The sequence below is a fragment of the Mauremys mutica genome, chromosome 5, assembly GCF_020497125.1.
Source record: "Mauremys mutica isolate MM-2020 ecotype Southern chromosome 5, ASM2049712v1, whole genome shotgun sequence".
NCBI lineage: Eukaryota > Metazoa > Chordata > Testudines > Geoemydidae > Mauremys > Mauremys mutica.
In genome coordinates, this window is record NC_059076.1 from 36,354,996 (window position 1) to 36,382,082 (window position 27,087).

The 27,087-nt window shown below is 41.9% G+C and overlaps 1 protein-coding gene and 1 long non-coding RNA gene across 2 annotated transcripts in view; one reads left to right on the forward strand and one right to left on the reverse strand.

The window, feature by feature from the left end:
• Window positions 1-26,744, reverse strand: part of ARHGEF38 (Rho guanine nucleotide exchange factor 38) — a 49,917-nt gene extending 23,173 nt beyond the window's left edge. Inside the window, exons 1-5 of the mRNA XM_045017564.1 lie at window positions 26,543-26,744; window positions 16,278-16,468; window positions 13,117-13,240; window positions 2,657-2,804; window positions 58-75 (exon numbers count right to left, since the gene is read on the reverse strand). Of these exons, the coding sequence (XP_044873499.1) occupies window positions 58-75; window positions 2,657-2,804; window positions 13,117-13,240; window positions 16,278-16,468; window positions 26,543-26,744 (683 nt within the window). The remainder of the gene's footprint in view (window positions 1-57; window positions 76-2,656; window positions 2,805-13,116; window positions 13,241-16,277; window positions 16,469-26,542) is intronic.
• LOC123370767 lies at window positions 10,419-19,795 on the forward strand. The gene is made up of 3 exons (XR_006579532.1): window positions 10,419-10,857; window positions 11,851-12,021; window positions 18,290-19,795. It is a non-coding gene; the product is annotated as an uncharacterized LOC123370767 (long non-coding RNA).
• Window positions 26,745-27,087: the final 343 nt, after the last annotated feature.

The window sequence follows — 27,087 nt, forward strand, 5'->3', positions numbered from 1 at the left end:
AGATAATTTAGATTTTTTTCCCCTAAAAAACAACAAAAAAGTTGGCATGATACTTACTCTTCCTCATATATCTTTCTGCAAAAGGAGAAAAACAAAACAAGTGTTAGCTTCGTCCTAAGAAAAAAATATATACAGACTATGGGTGAAATTCACTAATGTGTTCAGTGACACAAAACAGCCATAACTGGCCAGTGAGCTAGGTACTTCACAAAGCAGCCAGTGGGTACCAGTGCATCTGGCCCCACATCTTCTTGAAAATACAGCCCTTAATGGGTAAGGACTTTAATAAATCAGGTTTTGGTGATAAAACTCAACCATCTCATAGATAGTTTATATAAGGGAGTTGAGAGTACTGTGCTAGCTGTAATTAATGTTTAAGTCCTAGCTACAAAATCACTAATCAATAAAAGAAAGAGTGTAAATTCTTGGGCTATATATTTGTCCACTCTATTCTCTTTAAATAGAAATAAAAATTTAAAGAATGAAAGATGGACAGTGAATTTCAGTCTTTTTGAATATAAGTTCCCTTGTATTTTATTAGGATTCCTTTTTTTTTTCCCCCAATGAAAAGATTTACTTCCTGAAAGACTCTTTATGTAGATTAACTTTCAAAAGCCGTCAACAGATGTGTAACTACTATGAATTTATTCACCAAAAATATACAGGGATATGTGCTAATGTTTTGGAAACAAACACACATTGGGATATTTTATTAAAGCTATGATTTAACGTACAGAAGAAGTTTGGCCATTGGACAGGATGGTATGTTTAGTGAAACAACACATTAGAATCAGAAATTCAGCATCTCTTCATACCTGACTTTTCTCTTGCCCAGTGCTGAACAATATTCCCTCCCAAAATCATCCCATTGCCATCTGGCTGCCCACCACAAAGCCCCCTCGACTACAGCTGACTAGCGGAGCATCAGGAATCTGATATAGTAGTGCTGCAGTGTTCCTGCAGTGATAGCTTTGGGAGAGTTCTCTTTGGTAGCCAAGATGCTTCTGACTAAAAGTAAAGCAGGTGATCCCCAGCAACATTTAATGTATACAAAATGAATTCCATAGGCTAAACTAATGCACAATATCACTTCTGGATTATAAGATTCTACAGAATTTACTAATGCTGATGTCTCCAAGATATCACCTACAATTTGGATTGAATTTCTGACATGTTAGAACTCCTCTGCAATCAGCATGCGGTGTGAGAGACTGGACAAGGATAATTAAATACAGTGTGCCAGCACAGGTGTGCAGAGCACAGACCTCACAACAGTCCTAATATGGAAGTATTTTAATACTGTAGGATACAGCTCAGCTGAGAAGCAGCAGCTCCACCCCTTAATCATTTGGATCCAGTTTCAGTATTTTTTTTAAATTTGGCAATACTTTGCCCAAACAAAAATGTCTTTATTTTTAAGAAGTGAATTTTTGCAAGAATAACAGTTGTGGGCACCGGAATGTGTTATGCCTCATGGAGGAAAGGAGTCTATGCCTTATTTAGTAGGAACTCTAGTTAATTCCCCATTTTGAGCCGTACTCGCTACAGGATAGTTACAGATTCAGATGAATACAGCTATACATTTTAATTGAGTACTTTCAACTCTTTTTTTTACTAACATTTCTGACACTTGCTGAAGTGGATATAAATGTTCTGCTTGTCACCTTTAGTCACTGTAAACAAAACCCAGGGGAGGGGAAAGCAAAAACCACAATGCAATGCACATAGTGATTTTTTCCCATTAGTTCGTGAAAAAGATTAAGGGTTAACCAGAAAAAAACAGAGTAGAAAAAAAAGGCTTCATAGTGATGTACTTTAGAGCCACTTCCAGCTATGAAAGCTTAGTAAAGCTCTGAACTGGGGAATCCAGTAACTAGATGGATTATGGTGGTTTCCTCCCACAGAAGCATCCTGCAATGGCCACAGTCAGAGATAGGCCCTCGGACTAGATGGCAAAATGGAGATAGAGAATTTGGGGGTTGGGATCAAGGTGCTCAGATTCACATGGCTGGGTTTAGGATTAAGTCACATTATCCTGTTCCATGCCAGCTCTGAATAGAACTTCTTTAAAGAACTGGAAATTGAAGCTGTGGAACTGAGCAAATTCACTTGCCATTCAGGCAGTCACAGCATGCCTTAACTGTGAATTCTAACACCCACAACACAAAGTATCTAATAGCGCAGTCACTTCTAATTCCTGTAGCCTGAGAAAGCTGTAGGGAGACAGACGTACGAGTATACTGTCCGAGAAAGCAAATAGCTACAATCACATGACATTTTAATTCCAGTGACATTATCCTGTGCACACACATTTGATGGAATTACAGAAGATAGGGGGTGTGTGTGACAGGTCTTTGGGGGGCTTGGAAAAGGTTCTCTCAACACCTTTTATGATACTGCATTTCTTTGCCAGTCTGGGCACTGAAGCTAAGGGAAGAGAAACCTTCCTTGTGCTATTTTTGGCCATCCTAGAGAGAAAGAAATCTAATCATGGCCCCTGGCTTGTCATCTTTTCATGAAAGCAGCATAAGCCAGAGCTCCCAGCAAGCCTCAGAAAACTCCAGATTTACAGGGGACCTTTCATCTACATCCATTTAAAATGTTTCCTGCCAGGCAGCTAACTATGGACGGAAATCATCATTTGAAAAGATCTTACTTTAAGGACTGTACGCAGTGTTTTAAATGCTGTTTCAGTTCTTCATCCTTTTCATAGGATTCGAGCATGGTGTGCGCATCGTCATGGTGGTAGCAGTAGATTTTATATGTGTCTTCTAGTGGGCCTTTAATCTCCAAGAACACTTCTCCTGTTAAAGAGAAAAACAAAGCGTGTCAAGCCAGACAACAGCATCTCAGAAGGCGTTTTCCACAACATTAGTCATGAGCTAAAAAGGCTGGTTTCCACTTTACTCACCTTAGAAGCTACCTTGTGTGTGTATGTGCATTATTTATTATATGCCTTTCTCAGTTGCTCATCTTTGTCATAGCTGGGCACCATTATAACAGTTTGAAAGAACAAAAATTCCCTCAGGGAAAGGTATGAAATGCTCTCTTCCTCCCCCACTCCTGTGCCCAATCCCTCTCAGTTTACAAGGAAACCAAACTGGGTGGTTTAGCTCTTAAAGGAAGAATGGTGGTGTGTGTGGACGTCAGGGGGAAGGAACATAAGCATGCTAATTTTCTTTTTGATGTTTTTTCAGCTGCATATAAACCTAAATGGGTCATAACAGGAATAACGACTGCAGCCTCCCATTAGTCTATTTGTTTTCCTCTTTTCATTTGTTCTGCAGAAAACTGAAGTAACAACAATTGAGGCCCAGGATAGAGTTTTTCTTCACATCACTGAGAACCCAAGAAATACTGTGGACTGGAGTCATTATTATATACCATTTAGATTTATATGCAACCAAAATGGAAAAGGATAAAGGAACATGCTTACATTCCCTTCCCTGCACACTACACACCCTACACCATTCTACCCTTAAGAATTATATTTGGGATTTTCAGATGTGCTTCCATCTCCTGTTGAATATAAATTGGATTTGTGTGCCTAATTCCCTCAGCCTGCACCTCCACCCTAAACCTCCTAGCTTGGTTTCCTTGTTAGAAAGAGACAGTAAGCTGAATACATCTGTTTTCCTGAGTGGTTTTATTTTTTGTTCTTCTAACCCTAAGTAATGGTGCCAGGATCAACAACAAGATGTATCTTAGAATGCACATAATAAATAATAATTATGTGAACTACTGTGCTGGGCATTTATAGAAAAATTACACCTGTGGCAACCACTCAGATTCTTCTCCTTTTATAAACAAGAAGGTTCCATTGGAGCTATAGTAATAATGACTAAAATTAAAAGCAGAATGATACATTAATTGGGATCCATCGCCCCATTCACAGGTCAAGCACAGTGCTGTCAGGTACAGTGTACGTGTTGCCTTTCAGCCTGACTGTTGCATTCCGTCTCATAATACACTGTATGAACCACTCTGTCTTGAAGTGAAAAGTGATTCTGTTTCCACAGTAACAACAGCTCTGTTTTTTTTCCATAGCAGAGAAGGTTAACTGGGCTGTCTAATGTGTGTTGGTTTTAAGGTGTGAACAGGGGAACAACAATGACTGAGATAAGACCACCAAAGTTCATTTCACTTAGTGTTGGACCACAAATAAGAAATCTGCCAGAATCCTGGAGGCAAAGGTACTTACATCATCTCTTTTCTGTATCCTCTGTGATAAATGCTAATACCAACAGCTAGCAACATTCATTGCAGATTGACTTTCCCATTAACCCTGTATATAGACCATTATTATCCAAAAGTGCAAGGAAAACCATACAAATGATCGCTGGGTCCTGTTCCCTTAGGGTACGTCTACACTACGGGATTATTCCGAATTTACATAAACCGGTTTAGCAAAACAGATTGTATAAAATCGAGTGCGCGCGGCCACACTAAACACATTAAATCGGTGGTGTGCGTCCACGGTCCGAGGCTAGCGTCGATTTCTGGAGCGTTGCACTGTGGGTAGCTATTCCGTAGCTATCCCATACTTCCCGCAGCCTCCCCCGCCCCTTGGAATTTCTGGGTTGAGATCCCAGTGCCTGGTGGGGCAAAAATCATTGTCGCGGGTGGTTCTGGGTAAATGTCGTCAGTCACTCCTTCCTCTGGGAAAGCAACGGCAGACAAGCATTTCGCGCCTTTTTTGGAGCCTGTTTTGCCTTTTGTGACTGTCACCGTATGTGTACTAGATGCCGCTCACAGAGGCGATTCAGCAGCGCTACACAGCAGCATGCTTTTGCTTTTGCATGACAGCAGAGTTGGTTACCAGCCATACTGTACCATCTACGATACCATAAATTGGTAATAAGATTATCATGGTTACCAGTCCTTTTGCACTGCACCATTTGCTGCTGTCATAAGTGCCCCTGGCTGAGATCAGCCAGGGGCGCAAAAGCCAAAATTAGGAATGACTCCCTGAGTCAATCCCTCCTTTTTGGTATCTAAAAATAGAATCAGTCCTGCCTAGAATATGGGCAAGTGTACTAGAGAACCACTGTATCAGAGAACCAGAGAGCACAGCTGCTCTGTGTCAGATCCCGCAGAAATTATGAGCTGTATGCTACTCACAGGGGGTGCTCCTGCAACAACCCCACCTGTTGATTCCGTTCTTCCCCCAGCCTTCCTGGGCTACCGTAGCATTGTCCCCCCACTTGTGTGATGAAGTAATAAAGAATGCAGGAATAAGACAGAGTGACTTGTTAGTGAGAAATGAGTGGAAGGCAGCCTCCAGCTGCTATGATAGTCCAGACAGGACATTAAGCAGTGTGGAGGAGAGGAGCCCAGCATCCCGCTGCTAGTCCAGGGGCAATTGAATCTTTTCTTTACACATGAAGGGTGGGGGCTGATGGAGCTCAGCCCCCTGTTGCTATGATGAGGACGGTTACCAGCCATACTGCACCATCTACCAGGAAAAATTAGGGCCAGGCGCCCTTGATTGACCTCACGGATGCTAGTCCACATGGTTACCAGTCCTTTTGCACTGCCCCATGTGCCAATAGGCTGATGATGACGATGGATATCAGTCTTATTGCACCATCAGCCACCCATGGCGGGGGGGGGGGGAGCAAGGATGTTGGTGTTGAGTGCTGCAGCATCGTGTCTATCTGCAGCATTCAGTAAAGATAGGGTGACATGTAAAAGAGTCAAGAGAGGATTGTTTTCCCTTTCACTTCTGGGGGTGGGTGGGGGGGTGCGTAAATTGCTGAGCTATGCCCTGACCCACCGCGGACATTGTGTTTGATCCTAGAAGCATTTGGAGCTCAGCCAAGAATGCAAATGCTTTTCGGAGACTGCAGGAACTGTGGGATAGCTTGAGTCCTCCAGTCCATGAGCGTCCATTTGATTCTTTGGCTTTCCGTTACACTTGTCACACAGCAGTGCGCTGAGTCCCTGCTATGGCGTCTGTCTGGAGATTTTTTAAAAATGATTTTGAATTTCGTCTTCTGTAACGGAGCGCTGATAGAACAGATTTGCCTGCCCTTACAGCAATCACATCCGCATGGTCCATGCTGGAGCTCTTTCTTTATTTTGATTTTTAACTGCATCACCACAGGTGCTGATCGGAGCTCCACGCTGGGCAAACAGGAAATATTCAAAAGTTCGCGGGGCTTTTCCTGTCTACCTGGCCACTGCATCCGAGTTCAGATTGCTGTCCAGAGCGGTCAGTGGTGCACTGTGGGATACCACCCGGAGGCTAATACCGTCGATCTGCGGCCACACTAACCCTAATCCGATATGGTAATTCCGATACTAGCGCTACTCCTCTCATTAGGGAGGAGTACAGAAACTGGTTTAAAGAGCCCTTTATATCGATATAAAGGGCCTCTCAGTGTGGACGGGTGTGGCGTTAAATCGGTTTTACGCTCCTAAAACCGGTTTAAATGCCTAGTGTAGACCAGGCCTTAGTTCTGATTTGGGCTGGTCTACACTATGGGGGGGAATCGATGTAAGCCGATGTACTGAGATCTACTTACCGCGGTGTCTTCACTGCGGTGTGTCGACCGGAGACAGCTCTCCTGTCGATTCCCCTTGCTCTTTTCACTGAGGTGGAGTACCGGAGTCAATGCTAGAGTGATCGGCGGTCAATTTAGTGTGTCTATACTAGACACAATAAATCGAACCCCGCTAGATCGATCACTGCCTGTTGATCCAGCCGTAGTTTAGACAAGCCCTCAGATGCTAATTATTCATAGTTTCCACTGACTTCAAGAGGAGCTGTGACTGCTCAGCACAACCTTTAGTGAATTAGCCTCTGATAAGAGCGACAGTTTTGTTTTCTGCACCACAAATGCCAACTAAAGGCTCACAATTCATCTCAGCAGATTCCCAAATAGGACCAAAAATGTTACTCATTCCCACAAAATAAATGAGCGCCACAAAATCTGTGCAGTAGTATAGTGTGCCACTATGTCTAATTAATTAACTGGAGTTAATGTTGTTGCTAAACAAGAGATTATGTCCTGACTTGACTCAAATGAAAGATCTTTATAGAGATAGATGTATTTCCTAAGTCTAAAGTTCTTCTCCATCCCAGACCATATGAACTGAAGCAACCAACACAGATGTAGGTAAATTATTATGGCAGCTTCCAGTATACTCTATATAGTCCAAACTATTGGGCTGTGTTTGGGGACTGGTATTACTTCCAGTCTCAGTCTTCTGAGTAATCTGGGGAATCCAACACTGACTGCTCTCCTGTACTGCATTCTAGAATGCTTTGGTAAATTGGTCTTGGAGATGAAACCCCAGAAAGGCTTGAATGAAAGAAACAACCTTTCCCCACAGCTTTCAGTGGTGCTTCCTGTTTCTGCAACAAAGGGAAGAGGGCAGAAGGGGTCAAATGGTAAAGCCTTGCTGAAATTTCTAAAACTTCATATTCCTGTGACATCCAGTCACTAGAATGGGGAGAGAAAAAAATATACAGGAGGAGGAGAACTAAAATGTGTGTATAAGCTCCGCTCAATATATTCAGAAGGGCAAACAATATTTTATGATGTGTGGAATGTGACAGAAAATAATATAAGGTCATTATGTAGATCAATGGTACCTCCTCACTTGGAATACTGTGTTTAGTTCTAGTCACACAATCTAAAAAAAGATACAGGAAAAAAAGAGGGTCCAGAGACAGATACCAATAATAATTAAAGGCATGAAGAGACTTAGGCATGGAGAGAGAATAAGACCTTGTTTGCACTACGGGGGGAAATTCGATCTAAGCTACACAATTTGAGTTACGTGAATAGCGTAACTCAAATCAACGTAGCTTAGATCTACTTACACACTACGCGATGTCGATGGGAGACGCTCTCCCATCGACTCCCCCAACTCTTCTTGATCCAGTGGAGTACAGGAGTCGACGGGAGAGTGATCTGCGGTCAATTTAGCGGGTCTTCACTAGACCCACTAAATCGACCACCAATGCATCGATCGCTGCAGGATCAATCCCCCGATAAGTGTAGACAAGCCCTAAAAAGACTAGGGCCTGTTCTACATTAGGAAATTCAGTAAATATAACTACTAAACCCCTGAATGACACAGTTAAACCGACCTAACCCCCAGTGTAGACAAAGCTAGGTTGATGAGACAATTCTCTCTGAGGGAGATGCACTGACCTGCACTGACAGGAGAAGCCCTCCCATTGGTGTAGGTTGGTGTAGCTGCTCCGCTGCAGTGTTTTAAGTGTAGACAAGGATTAGGACTGGTTAGTTTAGAGGAGATGAATAAGAGGGGACGTGATGGAGGTACACAAAACAAGGAATAGCATTAGAGAAGGTAAAGTGAGGTGCTCCTATTTGCCTTTTCTCTTAATATAAGAACCAGGGGACGTTAAAATGGAAACCAACTACATTATGGTCCTTTTTACATTAGAGAAATATGCAACTTTGATGTAGTTTTGCCAGGCCAAACCCCTAGTGAGCACACTGCACTGATATAAGGTAGAGCTTATGCTGGTGTAATTTACTTGGGTAAGTGTGTCTATGTTAGGGATTTACCCCAGTGTAACTAACTACATTGATGTTATTACACCAGTGCAAATTTCTCTAATATAGGCAGGACCTATCTCATTTCTGGTGTCAGACTGGAGAATTAGCAGCGCAGTCCAATGTTACACTGACTGGTTGGATTCAAGAGAAAGATTGTACATTGAAAAATGTCTACATTAAATATATTTTTTTAGCCCCTAGTCACTGGAGAATGGGTTAAAGAGTCAGAAATCATTTTGAGGATCCTCTTTTGTTCCCTTTCCTAAAGAGAATTGTTTTTTCAGGGGCTTGTTTTTACATCCTGCACAGTGAATATTAGAACCCCACAAACAAAGCTATCTTCACATGTTATCCCTTTGGGATGCCAAAGACTAAACTGACCCTCTATAATGATATGACCACCCTTTTTTGGAAACTAAGCACACAAAAAGGAATCACTCTTTCTTTTTTTCCCAGCTCTATCCTGCCCACTCTAGTCACTGACACAATATGGTTTAGCCATCCATCTGAACCAGACCCACATATAGTTTAATAAATAGCTCTTATGTCCATACTGCTTCCATGTAAATAGCTAAATATAACCTAATAAATTCATGAAATTGTTAGTCTTTTCTTCCAGACACGGTAGGGACTCGAAACACTGACTCCCTTTGCTGTGAAGGAAACAACTACCTGATAGAATGCAACATTTTTTATTAGGTGTGTGAATCACTATGACGCACAGTTATTGAAATACCATCAAACAGCACAGTCTCATCAAATTACATTAGCTATTTGCCTTGGCAAACAGCATACAGACTTACTAAGATCAGTACTTTGGCCAAGCATCATATGCGTTAAAATCTGTGGCAAATTATACTTTTTTCTCAATTCTCTTGCAAGAACATGGGGCTTCTCTATAGCATGTTGCCTCAGGCTTATGACTAATTTGGAAAAAACAAACAAACAAAAAACCCCAAACTCTCCTTTGACTGCTCTCTGTGTGTAATGGCTTGGTTGAGTTCTGAGCATGGGAGGTGAGCACATTTGCTAAGCTACATGCACAGCTTTCATTAAAGTGGGTCTGCAAAAGGTATTTGAATTAAACTTGGAGTGAAGGGGTGTACCAGGCATTTGATGCTTCCTTGCTGGAGGCTCTCCCACCTTGACACACCGTACCCAAAAGAGGTACCTTTTGGGAGAAAACAGCAGTCAGTTTAGACTTCCAGGAGCTTCCTAGAGAGACCATGCAGAGTCAGCTGCTAGCAGAACCAATGAGAATTTGTCTTCCAGCAGCTAGATGAACTAGGCCCCCCAGGCAATGTAAAAAGGGCTGGTGCTGCCTTCTGGGGGCAGTTCTGAGACAGAAGAAGAAGGATCTCCTCTGTCTTAATCCAAAATCCAAAGAATGCTAAGTTTGATTTTCTCTGGTTTTGTTGGAGGACCTTCTGGCTGTCTCAGAGCCTATATAATATATTATCATATACCTTGGGTAGTGGTGTTGCATATTTAACAAAAACTTATTGTCTCCAAAATGTTTATTAGTCATTGAAGTTAAGTAGCTGCTGACAAAATAGAAAGATGATTAAATAGTCTGACTAAGAATTCTTTCCCATCTCTGCTGCTCAGGTTTCATTCTCTTGACTCTTGGAAAGCACTAACAGATTTTGGAAGCTGAAACTATAGAATAATAAATGTTACTTCTTTTTCTGTGTTCTAATACTAATCAAGGTTTTCTCTTCTGCTAACCCCTATATTTTATAGGTTGGTCAACTGCACCTGGAAGGAGATTTAGGCTTGAAAAAAAAGCACTAATTGATTGTGAAGCCCAGCTGGGCAGGAGCAGGCTGAACTTGTATAAAGCCACCAGGATGAGAAGCAGAAGGGTGCTGCAGAGGAAATAGTCCCTGGGAGAAGGGAGGTGTGTTTGAGGCTACAGAGTTTGGCAAGTAGTCAAAGAGAGAAGTAGGAAAGAGTTTGGGAAAATAGCAACAGGGTTTTGGAGCAAGCAAACAGGAGTTGCTAGACATACAGTGGCTACCGGCCACTGGGGAAGTGGCATAGGACCCAGCCTTGCAGCAGAAGACTGTCTGAAACAGCATATGGACAGCTGATATAGTGGGCCTTTGATACCCTGGAAGGGGCAGACTAGACAGCGACTTGGCTGGAGGGCTGAGTCATGAAGAGGGAGCTCCATGAGCCCTGGAAAGGGAGGAGGAATGTGGTGTGAACAACTCTTGGCAAGGGGCATCGGACCTGCCTAGTGCTAATCCTCAGATGTTTCCACAAATTGGGGTCCAATGCTAAGTAAACCCCATGGTAAGCCCTCACAGATCTGCGAGTAAGTAATGTAGAAAATAAATGGGACTTATACTTGAAGAGAGATTTCACTTATATAAATTTTTTATAGAATTTTTATTATCCAAAACTGGATTTTGTATCCAATAAAACAGTTGCATAGATATTTAGGGGTAAATTATGGCTGGCTGTGAGGGGAAGACAGCACAAGGAAACCCTCTGTCCCTTGCAGTGCACCTATGCAGGAGACAGCCATAATGTGGTTGTTTGTGCTTAGGAATGCAAACAGTAGGAGTCTGCTATAGTGCTTTAGGAAGCACTTATTGGCCATGAGGGGGTGGAATTATCCTTCCTATGCACCAATAAGCACTAGCAGGTTTTCACTGATGTGAGTGCTGCCTCCATACTTTTAGAAGTGCCACAGCTGAGCACACTTACCCTAGTGCCCTTGGAGGTTTTGTGCCTTATGGACAGGGCTGGCTCCTGGCACCAGCGCAGGAAGCAGGTGCTTGGGGCAGCCAATGGAAAGGGGCGGCACATCCGGGTCTTTGGCGGCGGGTCCCTCAGTCCCTCTCGGAGGGAAGGATTGGCCGCCGAATTGCCGCCGAAGCATGAAGTGGCGTGGTAGAACAGCCGCCGAAGTGCCGCCGTTGCGGCTTTTTTTTTTTCTTCTCTCTCTCTCTCTCTCTCTCTCTCTTCGCTGCTTGGGGTGGCAAAAAACCTGGAGCCAGCCCTGCTTATGGAGGCAAAACACCTTTCTCTTCCACTATGGGAGCACAGTAGGTGCTTCCTATACTCCAGGGTTCAGAGGCTTGCATCGCCATAATTGGCCTGTAGTGTCTAATAACCCAAAGAGTGGATTTATCACATCCTTAAAACCACACAAGAACTCTTGAATGGGTGATTGTCATGATGCATGTAATCAATCCATCTGATTAAAACAACTGCAAACTACAGGCATAAATGTACAGCTTGTGTTCTGCTTTACCTTCCCTTGTTGACCATGAGCCACACCCTGTTTGGAACTCTATTCCAGAGGTTCTCAGAGTGTGGTCTGTGGACCACCAGTGGTCTGCGAGCTCCATTCAGGCGGTCCATGGATAGTTCCTTCTAAGGTGTGCGCCTGGGCAGCCGAATACAAGAGAATGAAGGGCCACCCACCTAATTAGTGGAGCCATGCAGATGATGTAGGTGGCGCACATGTAAGGTGAGGTGATGGTCTTTGGGGGAATAGGGGATAGGTGGGAGGGGGAAGTGGGATGAGGTGGGGGAAATAGGAGGTAGGTGGGGAGGCAGTGGGGTGAGACGAGGAGGTGGGGGGAATTTGGGGCATGCAGGGCTATGGCGACCAGAGAAAGAGGCAACTTTCCTCAGCTCCAGGGCTGCGGCTGCTGGGGAGAGATGGCCCTCCTTCCCAGCCTCAGCTTGGGGACTGCCGTGGTGGGGGAGAGAGGGAGACCCCCCTCCTTACCAGCCTCAGCTTGGGGGGCTGCCGCAGTGAGGGAGAGAGGGAAAGACACCCCCCCCGCACTCCTTCCTAGCCCCAGCTCAGGAGCTGCTGTGGCAGGGGAGAGAGGGCACAACCATCGCATCAGAAAGGTAAGACTACTGATATTAAAATGAGTTTTGTGCTTTTATTTGTAGAAGAAAAAAACATTTAATTATTAAGGTTTTTTTTATATAGCGCTTTTATCCAAAGCTCTTTACAATAGTTAGCTAACGGTACAAACAACATTTGGCAAGATCATTAAGTGGTCCACCGAGACCCTCAGCAATTTTCAAGTGGTCCACGAAAAAAAAAAGTTTGAGAACCACTTGTCTACTCACCATGCTCAAATGTGAATAATTCTTGGCTGAATAATATATTACAAGTAAACATCAGTACAACGATGTTTTGCTATTTTTATTTTTCTAATCATTTGTTTAATTCTTTACTATCACAGTACTGTATGAAAGTTTTTGCCTAATTATCTAGGTAGGAAATACCAAAGGTGGGGTGAGGGGTGGGGTGACCCTGCGGTTAGTACCTGTGGCATCATAGTCAGGACTCCCTTTTACAGTTTTTACTCCCCTACTGAAATCAAGTAAGGATGGAGTAAGGGCTACATCTCATGAATGCAATACCTCACTGGATAGGCTGTCCATTTTTTATTTTTATGTATCATTATGGAGATTTAGTAAGGGCCTGCTCACAATGAGACTGGCACTAGCTCAGAACAAAGGTTGGTGTATGGGATGGACAAATGTTCTTATATTATCCCTTCATACCATTTTGTAGGACTCAAAAAGACAGTAAACATACCAATTACTTGCATGGGTGGGTCCACGTCTGCTGTGGCTTCTTCCAACAATGACAGCAGTTTGGCTGATATTTGATGGACTGATTCAATGTTGCTAAACAAGCCATCCACGTCAAACCTAACAATCTGATGGAACACAAATATTGAGCAACAACTGATAGAAGCATAAGGAGGGACACTGAATACTACAGGTTTTTTCAAAACTCCAGGACATGCCACTTTTGCAAAAGCCTATGTAAACATCCTTGCTGCAATTTCAAAGACACATGTGCAGTGTTTTAATTAATACAGCTGGGCTAAAGCAGTTAACAAGGGGCACTTTATCAAGTGTATTTAAACTTATTCTGAACAATTCCTAAAGGGAATATGTGTGTCTTGGAGAGAAGTAAATATTATTAGCTAGCTAAAGGAAGAGCTGTAGCTGGCTAAAATGTTTACTTATTTCATCATAGAGGAAAAAAAGACAGTAAAACTGAAAGTGACAATTATGAAAGAATCTGCTCCCTTTATGATGTTATCCATAAAGACTACATAAACTGAGCCCTGGTTGTTTGTTTACATAGGTGCCACATATCAGGCAAATAGCCTTTCTGGACTAGAAGAGGCCATTTTATGTGAGGTGATAGGAGTAAAATCCAGGCAGTGTATTTTGGCTAGAATAAACAGATTTATGGTTATTAGAGACAAGGTGGATGTGGTAATACCTTTTATTGGACCAACTTCTGGCCCAAGAACTCTTCCTAACCTGAAAGCTTGTCTCTCTCACCAACAGAAGTTGGTCCAGTAAAAAATTATCTCACACACCTTGTCTCTAATATCCTGGGACCAATACAGCTACAACAACACTGCATATGCAGATTTGTGGTTAGTCATTAATATAATCTGTGGGCCAGACCCTCTGCTGATGCAAACTGGCACAACTTCATTGACTTCAGTGAAGCTGAACGAACTTACACAAACAGGAAATCTTAATACACAGGGTAAAATTATCTCACTGCTTATTTTGAAATAGGCAAAAAAAAAAAATTAGAAAATATACTTTTCATACTGGCAACTTGCTTCCATGGACAGAGGGACAGTGATTAAGGTTATGGAACAATTGGAGTTACCCAGTATGTGGAAAGGCAGAAAACTAAAGGCAGTGTTGATTTTGGCACATATGCTGCTCCTTCTGACCATGCCTATCCATTAGTAATAGAACAGTGTGTTTACACAGCAGCTTACAGAAGGAGTCCAGGAGAATCAAATTGCATGTTACAGTAATAGAATCAACATCATGTTTTAATTGCTTGTGTCGTTAATTTCTGATTATAGAGATTAACAACATTTTTGCTCCATTAGGAAATGTGAAAGATTCATCTATAGCTCAATTTTCTAGACACTACTTTTTCCCTGTTGAAGCAGTCTGCCCTCAAATAAATAAAAAAACAAGCTTTCAAATGTGGTTATTCACCTAAAAAATAATCTTAAAAGCATATGACATTCTTAAAGCCTCCTTTAGAAAAAATGCAGATTATGTTAAATTAAAAATGTAGGGTTGTGATCTTATTTTTATAAGCTTTTGTCTTTTAACAGTGGATCTCTGATATCTTACTTAATGCAATATGTTTGTGGTATTCAGAAATACACGGGCACATAATGACAAAGGCCCAAATTGGTATATGTGCCTAACTGCTAAAAGTAGCAGACCATAGAGAACATGTTTTCAGTATGAGGAGCAGCAAATGGATACATAAGGTGGTTCCAAATAGCAGGAGCTGCAGAGGCAAAAGCTCATGCGTCAACATTGGCAAGACTAATTGATGAGTGCAGCTAGTGAGGAGAGGAAGAGAGACGAGGAGTCATGTTGTCCTCTCAGTAACACCAGCAGGTGTCAGGGTCTCTAAGGGCTTGTCTACATGGTGCCAGCAAAGCACATCAGAGCACTTTACAGATCACACTCCTCTATTGTGTGTGCTACAGGCCCGACTGGCACAGGTTAAAATGAACTAAGTACCTTATAGAGTACACCAGCAGGGTCTACATCAGGCTGTTCTAGAGCAACATGTTAGAGTGTTTCACAAATCACAACCCTCTAATGTACTTTGCTGTGCCTAAAATAGGTAGGATTCCAGGAGAGGTGGAGTCAAGGCAGTTGAAAAATAGTTTGGCCCAACTTAAGCAGCGAAACTGTTTCATATGGAATCATATATACACCGTTCAGATAATTGGTTAAAGACCCAGTGTGGATTCTGAGCTGTGCTAGTAGCATATACCAGCTGCCTGGCCTGGTAGGCTGTGAGGTAGGAGGACAAGTTAAATTTGTCTGCCAGAACCTGTTGCACACCCAGCATGAGTGCTCCTGCCTGCAGGGAATGCTGGTACTCCAGCACACAGTTTGCCCCAAACTGCAAAGGTTTTGGGGGAAAATGTGCTCTCTCTGAATAGCAGCCAAGCAAGTTTGAAGTTTCTGTGGAAGAGGAGAATGGGTATAATCTGAACTACAAGACCTGCAGGAAAGATGTAATCTGATCCATCCTGCTTACATGTAGCTTCACTATCTAAAATGCAAATACCTCAGGACTCACTGGGTTGCCTTGCCTAGCATTTTCCCACAACAGCTGTTCAAGCAACCAGGATGAGTTTGTTTGAATCAAAGCGGTCTTCAAGGGTGAAATTCACCACGGTGTGAAGGGCCATAACATTCAAGCCCCTTACTGGGGAAGTTGGTATAATGGAGCTTCCTTGGTGATGGGAGAAAGCCGGGGAGGGGACGGGATGTGTAATCTGTGATTACACAGCAGGTTGCCCCAGTAGCATGGAGGAGCTGAGGCTGCTATTCTAGTTCATAGCCTGGAATAATGGCCATGGGGTTTAGGGTGGGGAGGTCTGAGCTGCAGTCCTGTTTCTGCCCCATTTATTCCAGCTTTATGCAGGTGAAATGAATTTCACCCTGAAAGCCTTGAGCATTTAAAGTATTCCTGCTTGCCCTCCCTGCAGCAAGCCCCATCCCCTCCAAAAAGTTATGCCTAGAATTGTACCTGGCACCATGCCATTCCTGCATATCCCTTGGCAGACATTTGTGTTTGTTGTTGATTGCAGACAGAGCAGTGGTAAATTCAGATCTCTGTCAAATCAGCCTTTCCTCCAAAAAACAAAACAAATAAACCCAACACTCTCTTACCTGCTTGTTTCTCAAGGGCTGAACCACTTCCCTGATGCACAGCTCCAGGTCATTGAGGTAGTCTTTCTCTGTCTGCACCAGTTCTGCAATGATTTTAACCCTCTTGGCCATCATTCGCCTGGTCAGCTGCTCTTCATTCTCCTGCAGTGAAGTGACGGGTGACAAGGACCCAGCTTGTGGGGCCATCTTTTCTGTTAAAATTTAGCACAGAAAATTTGTGAGAACTGTAGTGTAGAACTGCATTCCCACTGTCATGCCTAATCTGGTTTGAGTCACTGATACATGTTTAGTCTATTCAGATTCATCGAAGATGCTTGGTTTCAGAGTGGTTTCAGATGCTTGGTGTATCTCAGACAAGGATAAACCCTGCCTCATTGACTGAAGCAAGGAAAGCCAAACAAGCAGCAGACTCATGTTGTTTCATTGTCCTGGAATGGGGAGCTTCACTGTGGGGCTCCCGTGGCACCTTAATGACTAATAGATTTATTTGGGCATAAGCTTTCGTGGGTAAAAACCTCCACTTCAGATGTATGGAGTGAAAATGACAGATACAGGCATAAATATATATACTGGCACATGAAGAGAAAGGAGTTACCTTATATATATATTTTTGCCTGTATCTGTCATTTTCATTCCATGCATCTGAAGAAGTGGGGGGTTTTACCCACGAAAGCTTATGCCCAAATAAATCTGTTAGTCTTTATGGTGTCACCGGACTCCTCGTTGTTTTTGTGGATACAGACTAACACGGCTACTCCTCTGATACTGTAGGAATCCTGTGGACTGAGCAGCATAGCTCCTTCCAGGGTTTGCTTTGTGTTAGTGCAGGGGGAGAAAATGGGGTCAGAAACAATGCTAGTGTCCACTGAAGACTCCTCCAGCCACATGGGCAATGAGGGGAGAAGTGTATTCAGCAGAGTAGCTACATAGGAATTGCTATACAGGATAAGGCCAGTGGTCCATTTAGTCCAATTAACCTGTCTCTGAGTGCCCAGTAGCAGTTGCTTTGGTGGAAGAAACCCTGCCACTGGCAGTTACGGGATAAGGCTGTGGTCATTTGGGGCAGGTTACTATTTTAAATTTAGGCTGAGACTTCTGAAAGAGCTGAAAGATTTAGATACATATCTCCCATTTAAAATTATTAGCATTTGTGCATTTGACTCCTTTAGAAATAACATTTTAGCCCTAGATTAACTCTTTGGGGCAGGAAAAATGTCACTTCTTATGTAAGATGAAGATTGCGTTTAACTGAGCCTCACTGAAATAACCTTAGCCCTGTTAAAAAAGATTAATGTGAGGATATTCTGGCTCAGGGATACAGGAAGTTGTGCTATGAATTTATCTGTCCATGATGATGAAATCTGTAATTCTATCTGAATAGATTCCTTTGGACATTGCTGAGAAATTCTAGGAGAAGGAGGTCAGCTGTGATATCCAGTAACAAAGGATCCAAAGAGCAGGAGATATGGGGATGTGGCCACTCATGACTATTTTACCTTGTAATAAACCTAAAATACCTATTTTTATCCCAGACATTTGGAAATGTTCCTTTGATATTGATGAGTCATATATATGTGTTACAGGTAGAGAAGAAAGAGAAACTGTCTGTAATGAGGTTCCTTCCTTTCACAGGTTCATAAGGCATTTGGTTTGCCAATCCAGCAGATATGCTGTGTGAGCTGTGTAGACAGGTTGTGTATTTTATCTGTAGGCACGGATCTACCTCTTTTTCACAGGAAAAAACACTTAATAGGAAGAGAGACTTTGGAGGGTGTTTAAAATACTGCTAGCCACAAGATGGTGTATAGAACCAGCAAAAAATGGACATACCATTACTGAGTATCAGTGCAATACTCGTATAACTGTTTGACAGCAGAGAGACTTACAGCTGAGTGGCAATGCATTGGAACCCTCTATTGAGACGCACACTATTATGCTATTTGTGTCAACATCTTGTGTACACCCTATTGTCTAATGAGCCAGTAACAAGATGTATCTTTTATTTTTGCAAGGTGATAACCAATATTGAACATTCTGTAGTTTATGAATGAACTGCTTAGCAGGAGAAGAGTCATAAACATCCAGCAATGCCTGCATAAGACAATGAAGGACTAGGTCTCTGATACTTGGGATAATGTTTATCAGAGAACCAACAAGCTTGCAAGATGGAATATTCTGAGTTGTTCTTCATCACGGGTCATAAATTGTTATTGATCCGACATGTCGTCATCATCATCTTCTATAATTATACTGAGTGCTGACCCTGGATATTCAGAAAGGGCAGTCGTGTTGCTAATCTTACCCTTGTTATATGACACATTTGCTAGTAAGCCTGTGTGGCCATGTGTTTTTTTTTTAATCAGAGCATTTCTTTGAAAATATCAAAATTGAGGCAAAGACAAAGGATGAGGCTGAATAAATTTGTAGCCCTATTCAGTTAGGCACTTTTCTGCTTAGAGTTTTTTTTTCTCCACTTGGGCAATTATTATTTCCACCATTGAGCTTCTCAGCCTTGATGTGCAAATAGAAAAGGGGTGATCAGGAGGGGTGAATGTTTTCTTCTTTAGGTTGAAACATTGCCATCGAAATGGCAAAGGAGGTTTCTCCTCTCCAGGCCCAATTGATCAAGATTTTTAGGCCGAATTCAGCCCTGATGTGAGCAGGTGCTGATTTCAGTGGAGCTGCATCCACCTATAATACCCATTCATCATGGATGCTGCAAAGTGGAATAAATGAACAGGCTGTTGCTATACCCAGCAATTGGCCCACACCGGTAAAGGGGAGAACAAAGGGGTCATTTGTACCTTTTCGTGGCCTCCTTCCAATTACTTCCCATTTCCCAGCTAAAAACATAGGGCCAGAGCTTTCCGTCTGCTTCCTCTATGCAATAGTGCATTCATTTTTTTATAGAAATCTTGATTTGTAACTATATTTAAAACTTCAGCGTGAACCACTGAAAATACTGCAGGATTGAATCCATTTAAGTTCTAGGTGTAGTGATTTCTGCACAAAAATTAACGTTTCCATTGAGGTGGCATGTGAAAATAATTTATCTACCTTGTGACTAAAACACCAGACAACATGGAAAAATCTCATCAGTATCACTCTGTCTGGCTATCAGGACTAATAGGACATTGTTAGAAATGTGAATGTAAACAGACTTATTGAAGAGAAACATTCTAATCTTACGCTATAACTTTTTTTTTTTAAATGAACAAAATAAAACTATTGCATCCCATTTTGGGCTTCAAGATGTAACCCTTGAGTAGTTATTTTGGTTTGTCATTCAAATTGCTTGATCAAATTCAATCCTTGTATTGTCAGTACTCACTTATTAGTCTTAATATAGTACATAATATAGGTACCAGGAAATAACTACACTCAACCTCAACACAAAGAAATAGCTAGGAAAAAATTCAGTAAGTCTTGTTTTCTTTGTAATCTATTTCTTTGTATTTTTGTAATATAACTTTACATTTTTGCTAAATATATTTACTATTTCACTTTGGATGTGCCTGTCTCTATACAATGCAAAAGGGAGCTACTGAATCAATGATTATAGCAGAACTTGTGGTTTTATGTTCAGCTGATTGCTTTTAAGCCCTTTGAGGATATTAATAGCATTCTATGGTCAGAAGGGAAAAAGGGGAAAGCTTGAGGAATGCAGCTATAGCAAACACATACTTCAGATATAGGCAGACTTTATTTTCCATCTGGCACCTGCATCAACAGTGGTATAAGTCTGGTGAGGGCTGGGGGAGGAGAAAGAAGAAGTATTGCTTAGGCTCAGTGCCATTGTTGTACAATACAGTCCCTTTGTCCTTAGATGTCAGGTTATATGAGCATAACATTCTCCAAGTAATGACATTGCCAAAGGAGCTACCTGTGTTTTACTTGTTCCGTTTGTGAATATGCAGAAATCCCTGCACTTACCTCCACAAGTACAGAGGGTCTTCTGGCTGTAGGCGAGTCTGGGTAGGATTTGTGGAGCTATATACCTTGTGTGCAATACACAATAGATCCCTCATCTGCAATAGCTCCCTCACTGTACAGCAACTTGCAGGAGGTGTTGTGGCCTGTTTTGGGAGAAGCTAGAGCCAGAAGATCCACCATCCTCCAGTCCTTCTACTTCATAGAGTGGGCAGCCCTGGGAGTAGGATTCTAGAGGATGAAATTGCCCCCTCTGCAAAGGATCAGTACATGGCCTATTTTTGAGGGCTCAAGTGGCACTTAAGTGATGCATAAGCCTTATGCTGACACTCTGCAGTCCGGGGCATTTCACCCAGCCTGAAGAAGCTATGAAAGTAACTAGTGTGTAAGATGAAGAAAAAAATACAGTATTTAGAATACAACAAGAGGAATATTGTAGTATATTGCATGAGTTGCCAGGGCAATGAGATTTCTCAGAACATCAGGACCAAAGATGGTTGAATTACCTAATTACAAACTCTGTCATTATTTGTTTTGCATCAGGTATAGAAAAAATCCACATATTCTATGAAATTTCTTTCTTCAGTTCCTTGAGATTAGATTGTTAATTCTGTGTGTGCTGACAGGAGACTAGAGAGATCCCCATAGGAATGTGCTGGAAGAGAAAGCTTATTGCTGTGTGACAGAAGAATGCCTTGACTGTTAGTGCTATTATCTGCAAATAAACCTTTCCAATATGTCATGGGCTGGTGTATTTATATCAGTCTTATGCTACTTGGTTAATGTTGGTAACAGAAGACCTGAGGAAGGGCTACATCCAGTGATATACACATGTCAAGCTTTGGCATGGATCGTCTGCAAGGATTGTCAGGTGTCTCTGACCCAAGATCTAACAATTTTGATTAATAAAATGTTTATTTGTGGGTCTGACCGTGTGTATGGAGATGGAATTCATACACTTTAAAAACATTGGGTCTTAGACACTCTAAGGGAGTGAAGACTGTTTCAGTAGCCCTTTGGAGCCTCAGTCATGGACCCCTTTCTGCTAGGTGCTGTACAAACACAGAACACAAAAATGGTTCCCCAAAGAGGTTACATCAGTGAAACTCCACTGACTTCAGCAAAGTTTTCCAGATTTACCCTAGGGCAAGTAAAAGCAGACATACGCCTACTGAATAGAAATTTGAGCATGGAAGGACAAGTGGACTTGTTGCTTGATATGATCTCAAGACAATGGGTATATTTACATAGGTGTATCTTCTGCACCAGTGTAAGATATACAAACTTTTACTCCTAATTGGACTTTAATTCAATCAAAAAACCAGCTGCTCCAAAGAGCAACAAATTTTGCAGTGCAAGAAGAAATTAGCTCTATGTATATTTAAAATCTAAATATAGTCCAAAGCATATAAGGAAATTGGGGGAGAAATATGTGGGCTTTCAATGAGGAGATGCAGAAGCAGGGGGTTGGAGAAGCTGTCAGCTGACAGGAAGAAGAGGCATGCTGTTCAGAAAAAGGCTGGGGGAGGGGCTGTTCTCTGACTTCTTAGAACATCAAAGGGTAGTGCTGCTACCCTCCAAGATACTGCAAACAATTTGACAGTACAGCTGATCAGTACACCACTAAAGTGACAAGTCAAAAGCAAGGGTATTAATACTTGATAGACTTCCAACATGAAGATTTTTCAAAAATATTTATTACCTTAAAGTGAAATACTGCAAATCCCTAAATCAGATACTTTCTGGAAACCCATTTTTTCCATAATCCCTCAGACAATAATACACCAAGCTCTTATCTAGCTAGGTTTTAAAAGAAACAAACGTAACATAAGTAATCTCTTCAAATATTTTGTGTGTTCCTCCTACGTTCACACGACTGCAGCACAGCTGTAGCACTGTAGCTGATGGAAGCAATCCATCTTTCTTAAAGAGGGTATCTAGGTCAATGGAAGAATTTTTCTGTTGACCTAGCTGCACCTATACAGGGAGTTAGGTCAACCTAACTGTGTCGTACAGGGTGCAAAATTTTTCACAGCCCTGAGCAACATAGCTAGGTCAATCTAATTTCTAAATGTAGACCTGGCTTCGCTTACGCCCTGATCCTGCAGACACTTATGCATGTGAGTAACTACACTCACTGAACTTGAGTTACTCAAGTACAAAAGTGTTTGCAGGATGGAGGCCTTAGAGTAGTCCAAGCCCAGATAACAATGACTTTCACTGCTGTTGGTCCAAGTTTTATAGGAAAGACCAAATCTTACTAGTAGGGAGACCAACAATTTGTTTTAAAACCTGACAAACTAACCATTACTTTTTACATGATTTTTAAGGACAATATTAATTTCCTCAATTATTCAGTCAAAAGTAAACAACATTATTTTCAGGGGACTGGGAGTAAGACGCATCTAAGCACATATAAGGTCCCCATCAATGTTTCTAAATAAATCACAAGCATTAAAGAATTATCTTCATGACATCTATGTGCAATAGTAACGTATTACCCCCACTTTACAAGGAGGAGAACTGTGGTATAGAGAAATAATTTAGCCAAGGAGTCTGTGGCAGATCCAGGAAACAAACAATCTCCTGAATTCCAACCAACTTCCTTTTTATTTTGGTTCTGCCACTGACTGAGGTGCTCTGTGACATCAATCAGTAGGTGCCTAGGTTTACCCATACGTAAAATGGGGCTAATAGTACCTAGCTACTTTACAGAAGATACTGAGAGACTTGACTGATGTTTGTAATGCATTGTGAAATTTAAGAATGAAATGATGCTATTGAAGTGCAAAATGTGCAGCCTTTCTCAAAAGGAATTTTTTAAACAAATGAAACATCAAGATGTTGAATGACCACTCACACTAGATAAGTGCATTAACTGGATGTTTCTGGTATAATCATTAGTTAAAATTTCCATAGCTGTGTTGCTAATTAAGTGATTACGTTTTAAAGTGAAAAGCCTTTACAATGGGAAGTTCACACCTCTTGTGATCCTGTTGTTTCAATATCTCCATTCACAAAGCTAATTGAATGCCCCTGGTTATCTTTGCAACAAGAGATCTAGTATCTCTTTTTAGATGAAAGTTTAGATTCTGTAGAAAATGGGAAAATCTAATGAAAATCCATGGGGTGGCCCTAGATCCCTAAGAATTGTGGATTTTTCATGTCTGTAATTCTACTCATACAAATTGCACCCATTTTTCTGTGTGCCTAACAATCTTTTAAAAGTAAATTCTAGTGCCTGTGAAAGGTCTGGGATGACAACAGCACAATTATAGCCTGGATTATAGCTACTCTTATCATCTAGGCTACGTCTGTGATACAGAAGCACAGCAAGGACGCAGCTGCTGCAGCACCTTAGTGTAGACCAGAGGTAGGCAACCTATGGCACGCGTGGCAAAGGCGGCACACAAGCTGATTTCAGTGGCACTCACAATGCCCAGGTCCTGGCCACCGGTCCGGGGGGGGGCTGTGCATTTTAATTTAATTTTAAATGAAGCTTCTTAAACATTTTAAAAACCTTATTTACTTAAAATACAACAATAGTTTAATTATATATTATAGACTTATAGAAAGAGATTTTCTAAAAATGTTAAAATATATTACTGGCACACGAAACCTTAAATCAGAGTGAATAAATGAAGACTCGGCACACCACTTCTGAAAGGCTGCCGACCCCTGGTGTAGACGCTTCCTACATTGACAGAAGGAGTTTCTACATCAATTGTAGTTAATCCACCTCTTTGAGAAGTGGAGAGAATTCTTGGGTCAAGCTAGCCATGTCTGTGCTGGGGGTAGGTCAACCTCACTATGAAACTCAGGATATAGGATGATATAACTTTTAAGTGTAACTAAGCCCCAGTGAATGTGCTGCTTCTATTGAGGTAGCTACCATCACTCAGAGATGGTTTTCATTCAGCAATGGAAAAACTCCTTCCATCGACATAGCTTGTGTCTACACTACAGGGTTATATCATGACATAGCTAGGTCAGTCTAAGGGCTTGCCTACACTGGTATTTTACAGCACTGCAACTTTCTCGCTCAAGGGGGTGAAAAAACACCCTCCTGAGCGCTGCACGTTTCAGTGCTGTAACGTGCCAGTATAGACGGTGCACATGCTTCCAGTGCTGGTAGCTATGCCCCTTGTGGAGGTGGTTTTTTTAGAGAGCCCTATTTTGCACCAGGACAGTGTACCTACATTAGGGGTTTCAACTGGTTTTGGACAGTCAAAACTCTCATAAATTTTCCTAAGATAAACAGGCTTAACTTAAATACCATTCTAGACAAGACTTTTCATGTGTGAGGCCTTCTCAACAGGATTGAGGCACATTGTAGAAGGGCAGGGTTGCCTCCCTTTCTCTGTCTGTTCAGAGAATGTGGCCAGATCTATCAAGCTAGTATTTTTCACTTAAACTACAATTTCTTAAACCCTGCCCCTCCCCCCCCAAAAACCTACTAGTTCAGAGAATGTTTGATAAGACACGGTTAACTGTCAGATCAGTGCTTCTGTAAATCTTATTTTTATTAACAAGTTTGACCAGCCCTGCAGATTTCCTTCCCCACAAATAAACCCTGAATATCTCTGCTAAAGATCTGCTAAGTATAAATTTGCATGGCTCTTTCCAAATTGGTTACAGTTCATTTTGCTATCAAGAATGACAATTCACTAGAAGGTTTCAGAGTAGCAGCCGTGTTAGTCTGTATCAGCAAAAACAACCAGGAGTCCTTGTGGCACCTTAGGGTACGTCTGGATCGGCGGATAGCGATCGATTTATCAGGGATCAATATATTGCGTCTCATCTAGACGCGATATATCGATCCCCGAACGTGCTCCCGTCGACTCTGGAACTCCACCAGAGCGAGCGGCGGTAGCGGAGTCGATGGGGGAGCCGCGGCCGTTGATCTCGCGCTGTGAGGATGGGAGGTAAGTCAAAATAAGATATGTCGACTTCAGCTATGGTATTCTTGTAGCGGAAGTTGTCTATTTTACATCAACCCCCCCCCCCCACCAGTGTAGACCAGGCCTTAGAGATTAAACAAATTTATTTGGGCATAAGCTTTCATGGGCTATGCCCAAATAAATTTGTTTAATCTCTAAGGTGCCACAAGGACTCCTGGTTGAATTCACTAGAAGAGGACTATAGTTCTGAAACCCAGTAGCCCTAATCTTCTCTCACTTTAAGTTAGTTTTGCACTGCTGTAACTCCATAGATTTCTGTGACTTCCTCACTCTGGATTTACTGTAATATAAGTGAGAAGAGACTCAAGCCCAATGTTTGTGGGAGGAAGGAGCAGCACCTTCAGTAAAGATCACCTATCATGTATTCTGGTATATGCTAATAGTTAAGTTTCTTTTCTCTTTTGGCAGAACATTGAAGTAAGATTTTTTCCCACTTTACTGATATAATTATCTTAGTATTGCTGTTTTCTCAAAATATTAAGCTGTAAGTAACTCAAATTCCAAAGTATGCTTTGTTTTTCACTAAGCACCAGCAAATTAACTAATAGTGAATTTCTCCTTAAAGTCAGTATTGCAGAGAGGAAAAATTAACCTAAAGCTCTTCATACTTCTTACTACATCTGAATAGGTAGCATTTTAGTCACTGAAAGGGAATGTCATCACCAGACCTGTTAACTGCATTTCAACAGCTCAGTAGCTATGTACATTATATTTTCCATTTGAGGGAATGCTGTTCTTTTATTAAATGCACCAAAACCATACATATTTTATTAAAACACATTATTGTTTTATTCCCCTTATACAAGATTATTGCCATAAAAGGTATTCTGATGACATAGTTCGTATAACTATTAAAAGCGTGTAATTGGGTGTACTTGAAATTCAGACATATTCAATCTAGATAAGAGATGAACAGGCAAATTTTTCTTTTAAATTTAATCAAGCTTTAACTTAAACAAAAATATCCCTTCCCACCTCTATTAGTGTATATTCCATTCCACTGAATACTATCAGCTCATGCGGAGACATATTTTCAAAATACTGAAGAACTGGTAGATAATATGGCTGACATGTAGAGCAGGATTTCAGTTCCATGTATATTTTGTACATAAGCTTTAAAAATCTGGGCATCATATGAATCCCATTTGGAATCCTGTGCAAGTGGCATTATGTATAAATATAAAACCAGCCAGGAATGGTTACCATAGTGTGTGTGTGTGTGGGGGGGGGGGGAATGGTCACTTAGATTTTAAGCTTTTTGAGATAGGGACTACTGGCTTGTTCCCTATTTATAGGGTGCCTGGCACAATGGGGTCCTGGTTTGTGATGGGGCTGCAATACAAATAATAAATAAGTAGATTTTTTTTCTGTTACCTTGTAACTTCTGGCTGTATTCTGTCCTGTCGGATTGGCTCCTCCTCAAAGTGCCAGAGTTACCCTGGTCCACAGAAACACTGTTCTCAACAACAGTGTCTGTCTTCCTTCTCTCCAACATGTACAGTCTGTGCTTCAAGAAGGTCAAATTCTTCCTCTTGGCTCCCATGCCTTCTTTCCCAGGGGCTCCTTTGGTTTCCATTTTCAGCAGTGACAAGCCTCTTCCTTGGGAGAATGTCGATTCTTAGGGAGCTGGGGTTAGTGTTTGTTTCCCAGGTGGGTGCAAAAGCTGCCTATCAGCTCAGCTCAGCTCACCTGTCTTTGACTTCACAAGTTCACTTGTTCCCTGGCTCAGGTTGCCTGCCACCTCGACTACAGCCTCGCAGGGCCCCACCCCTATGAAGTCATCCTCTGCTGCCCTTGGAGCCTGACGGGGGAACCTGCCACCTGTTACCTGAGAGGCCAGCAGCCGGGCTCGGGCAAAGGGCTGCGCTGCGCTGCGGCGGGGTGACCCCGCTGCTTGTGGGCAATGGGCCCCCTCGGAA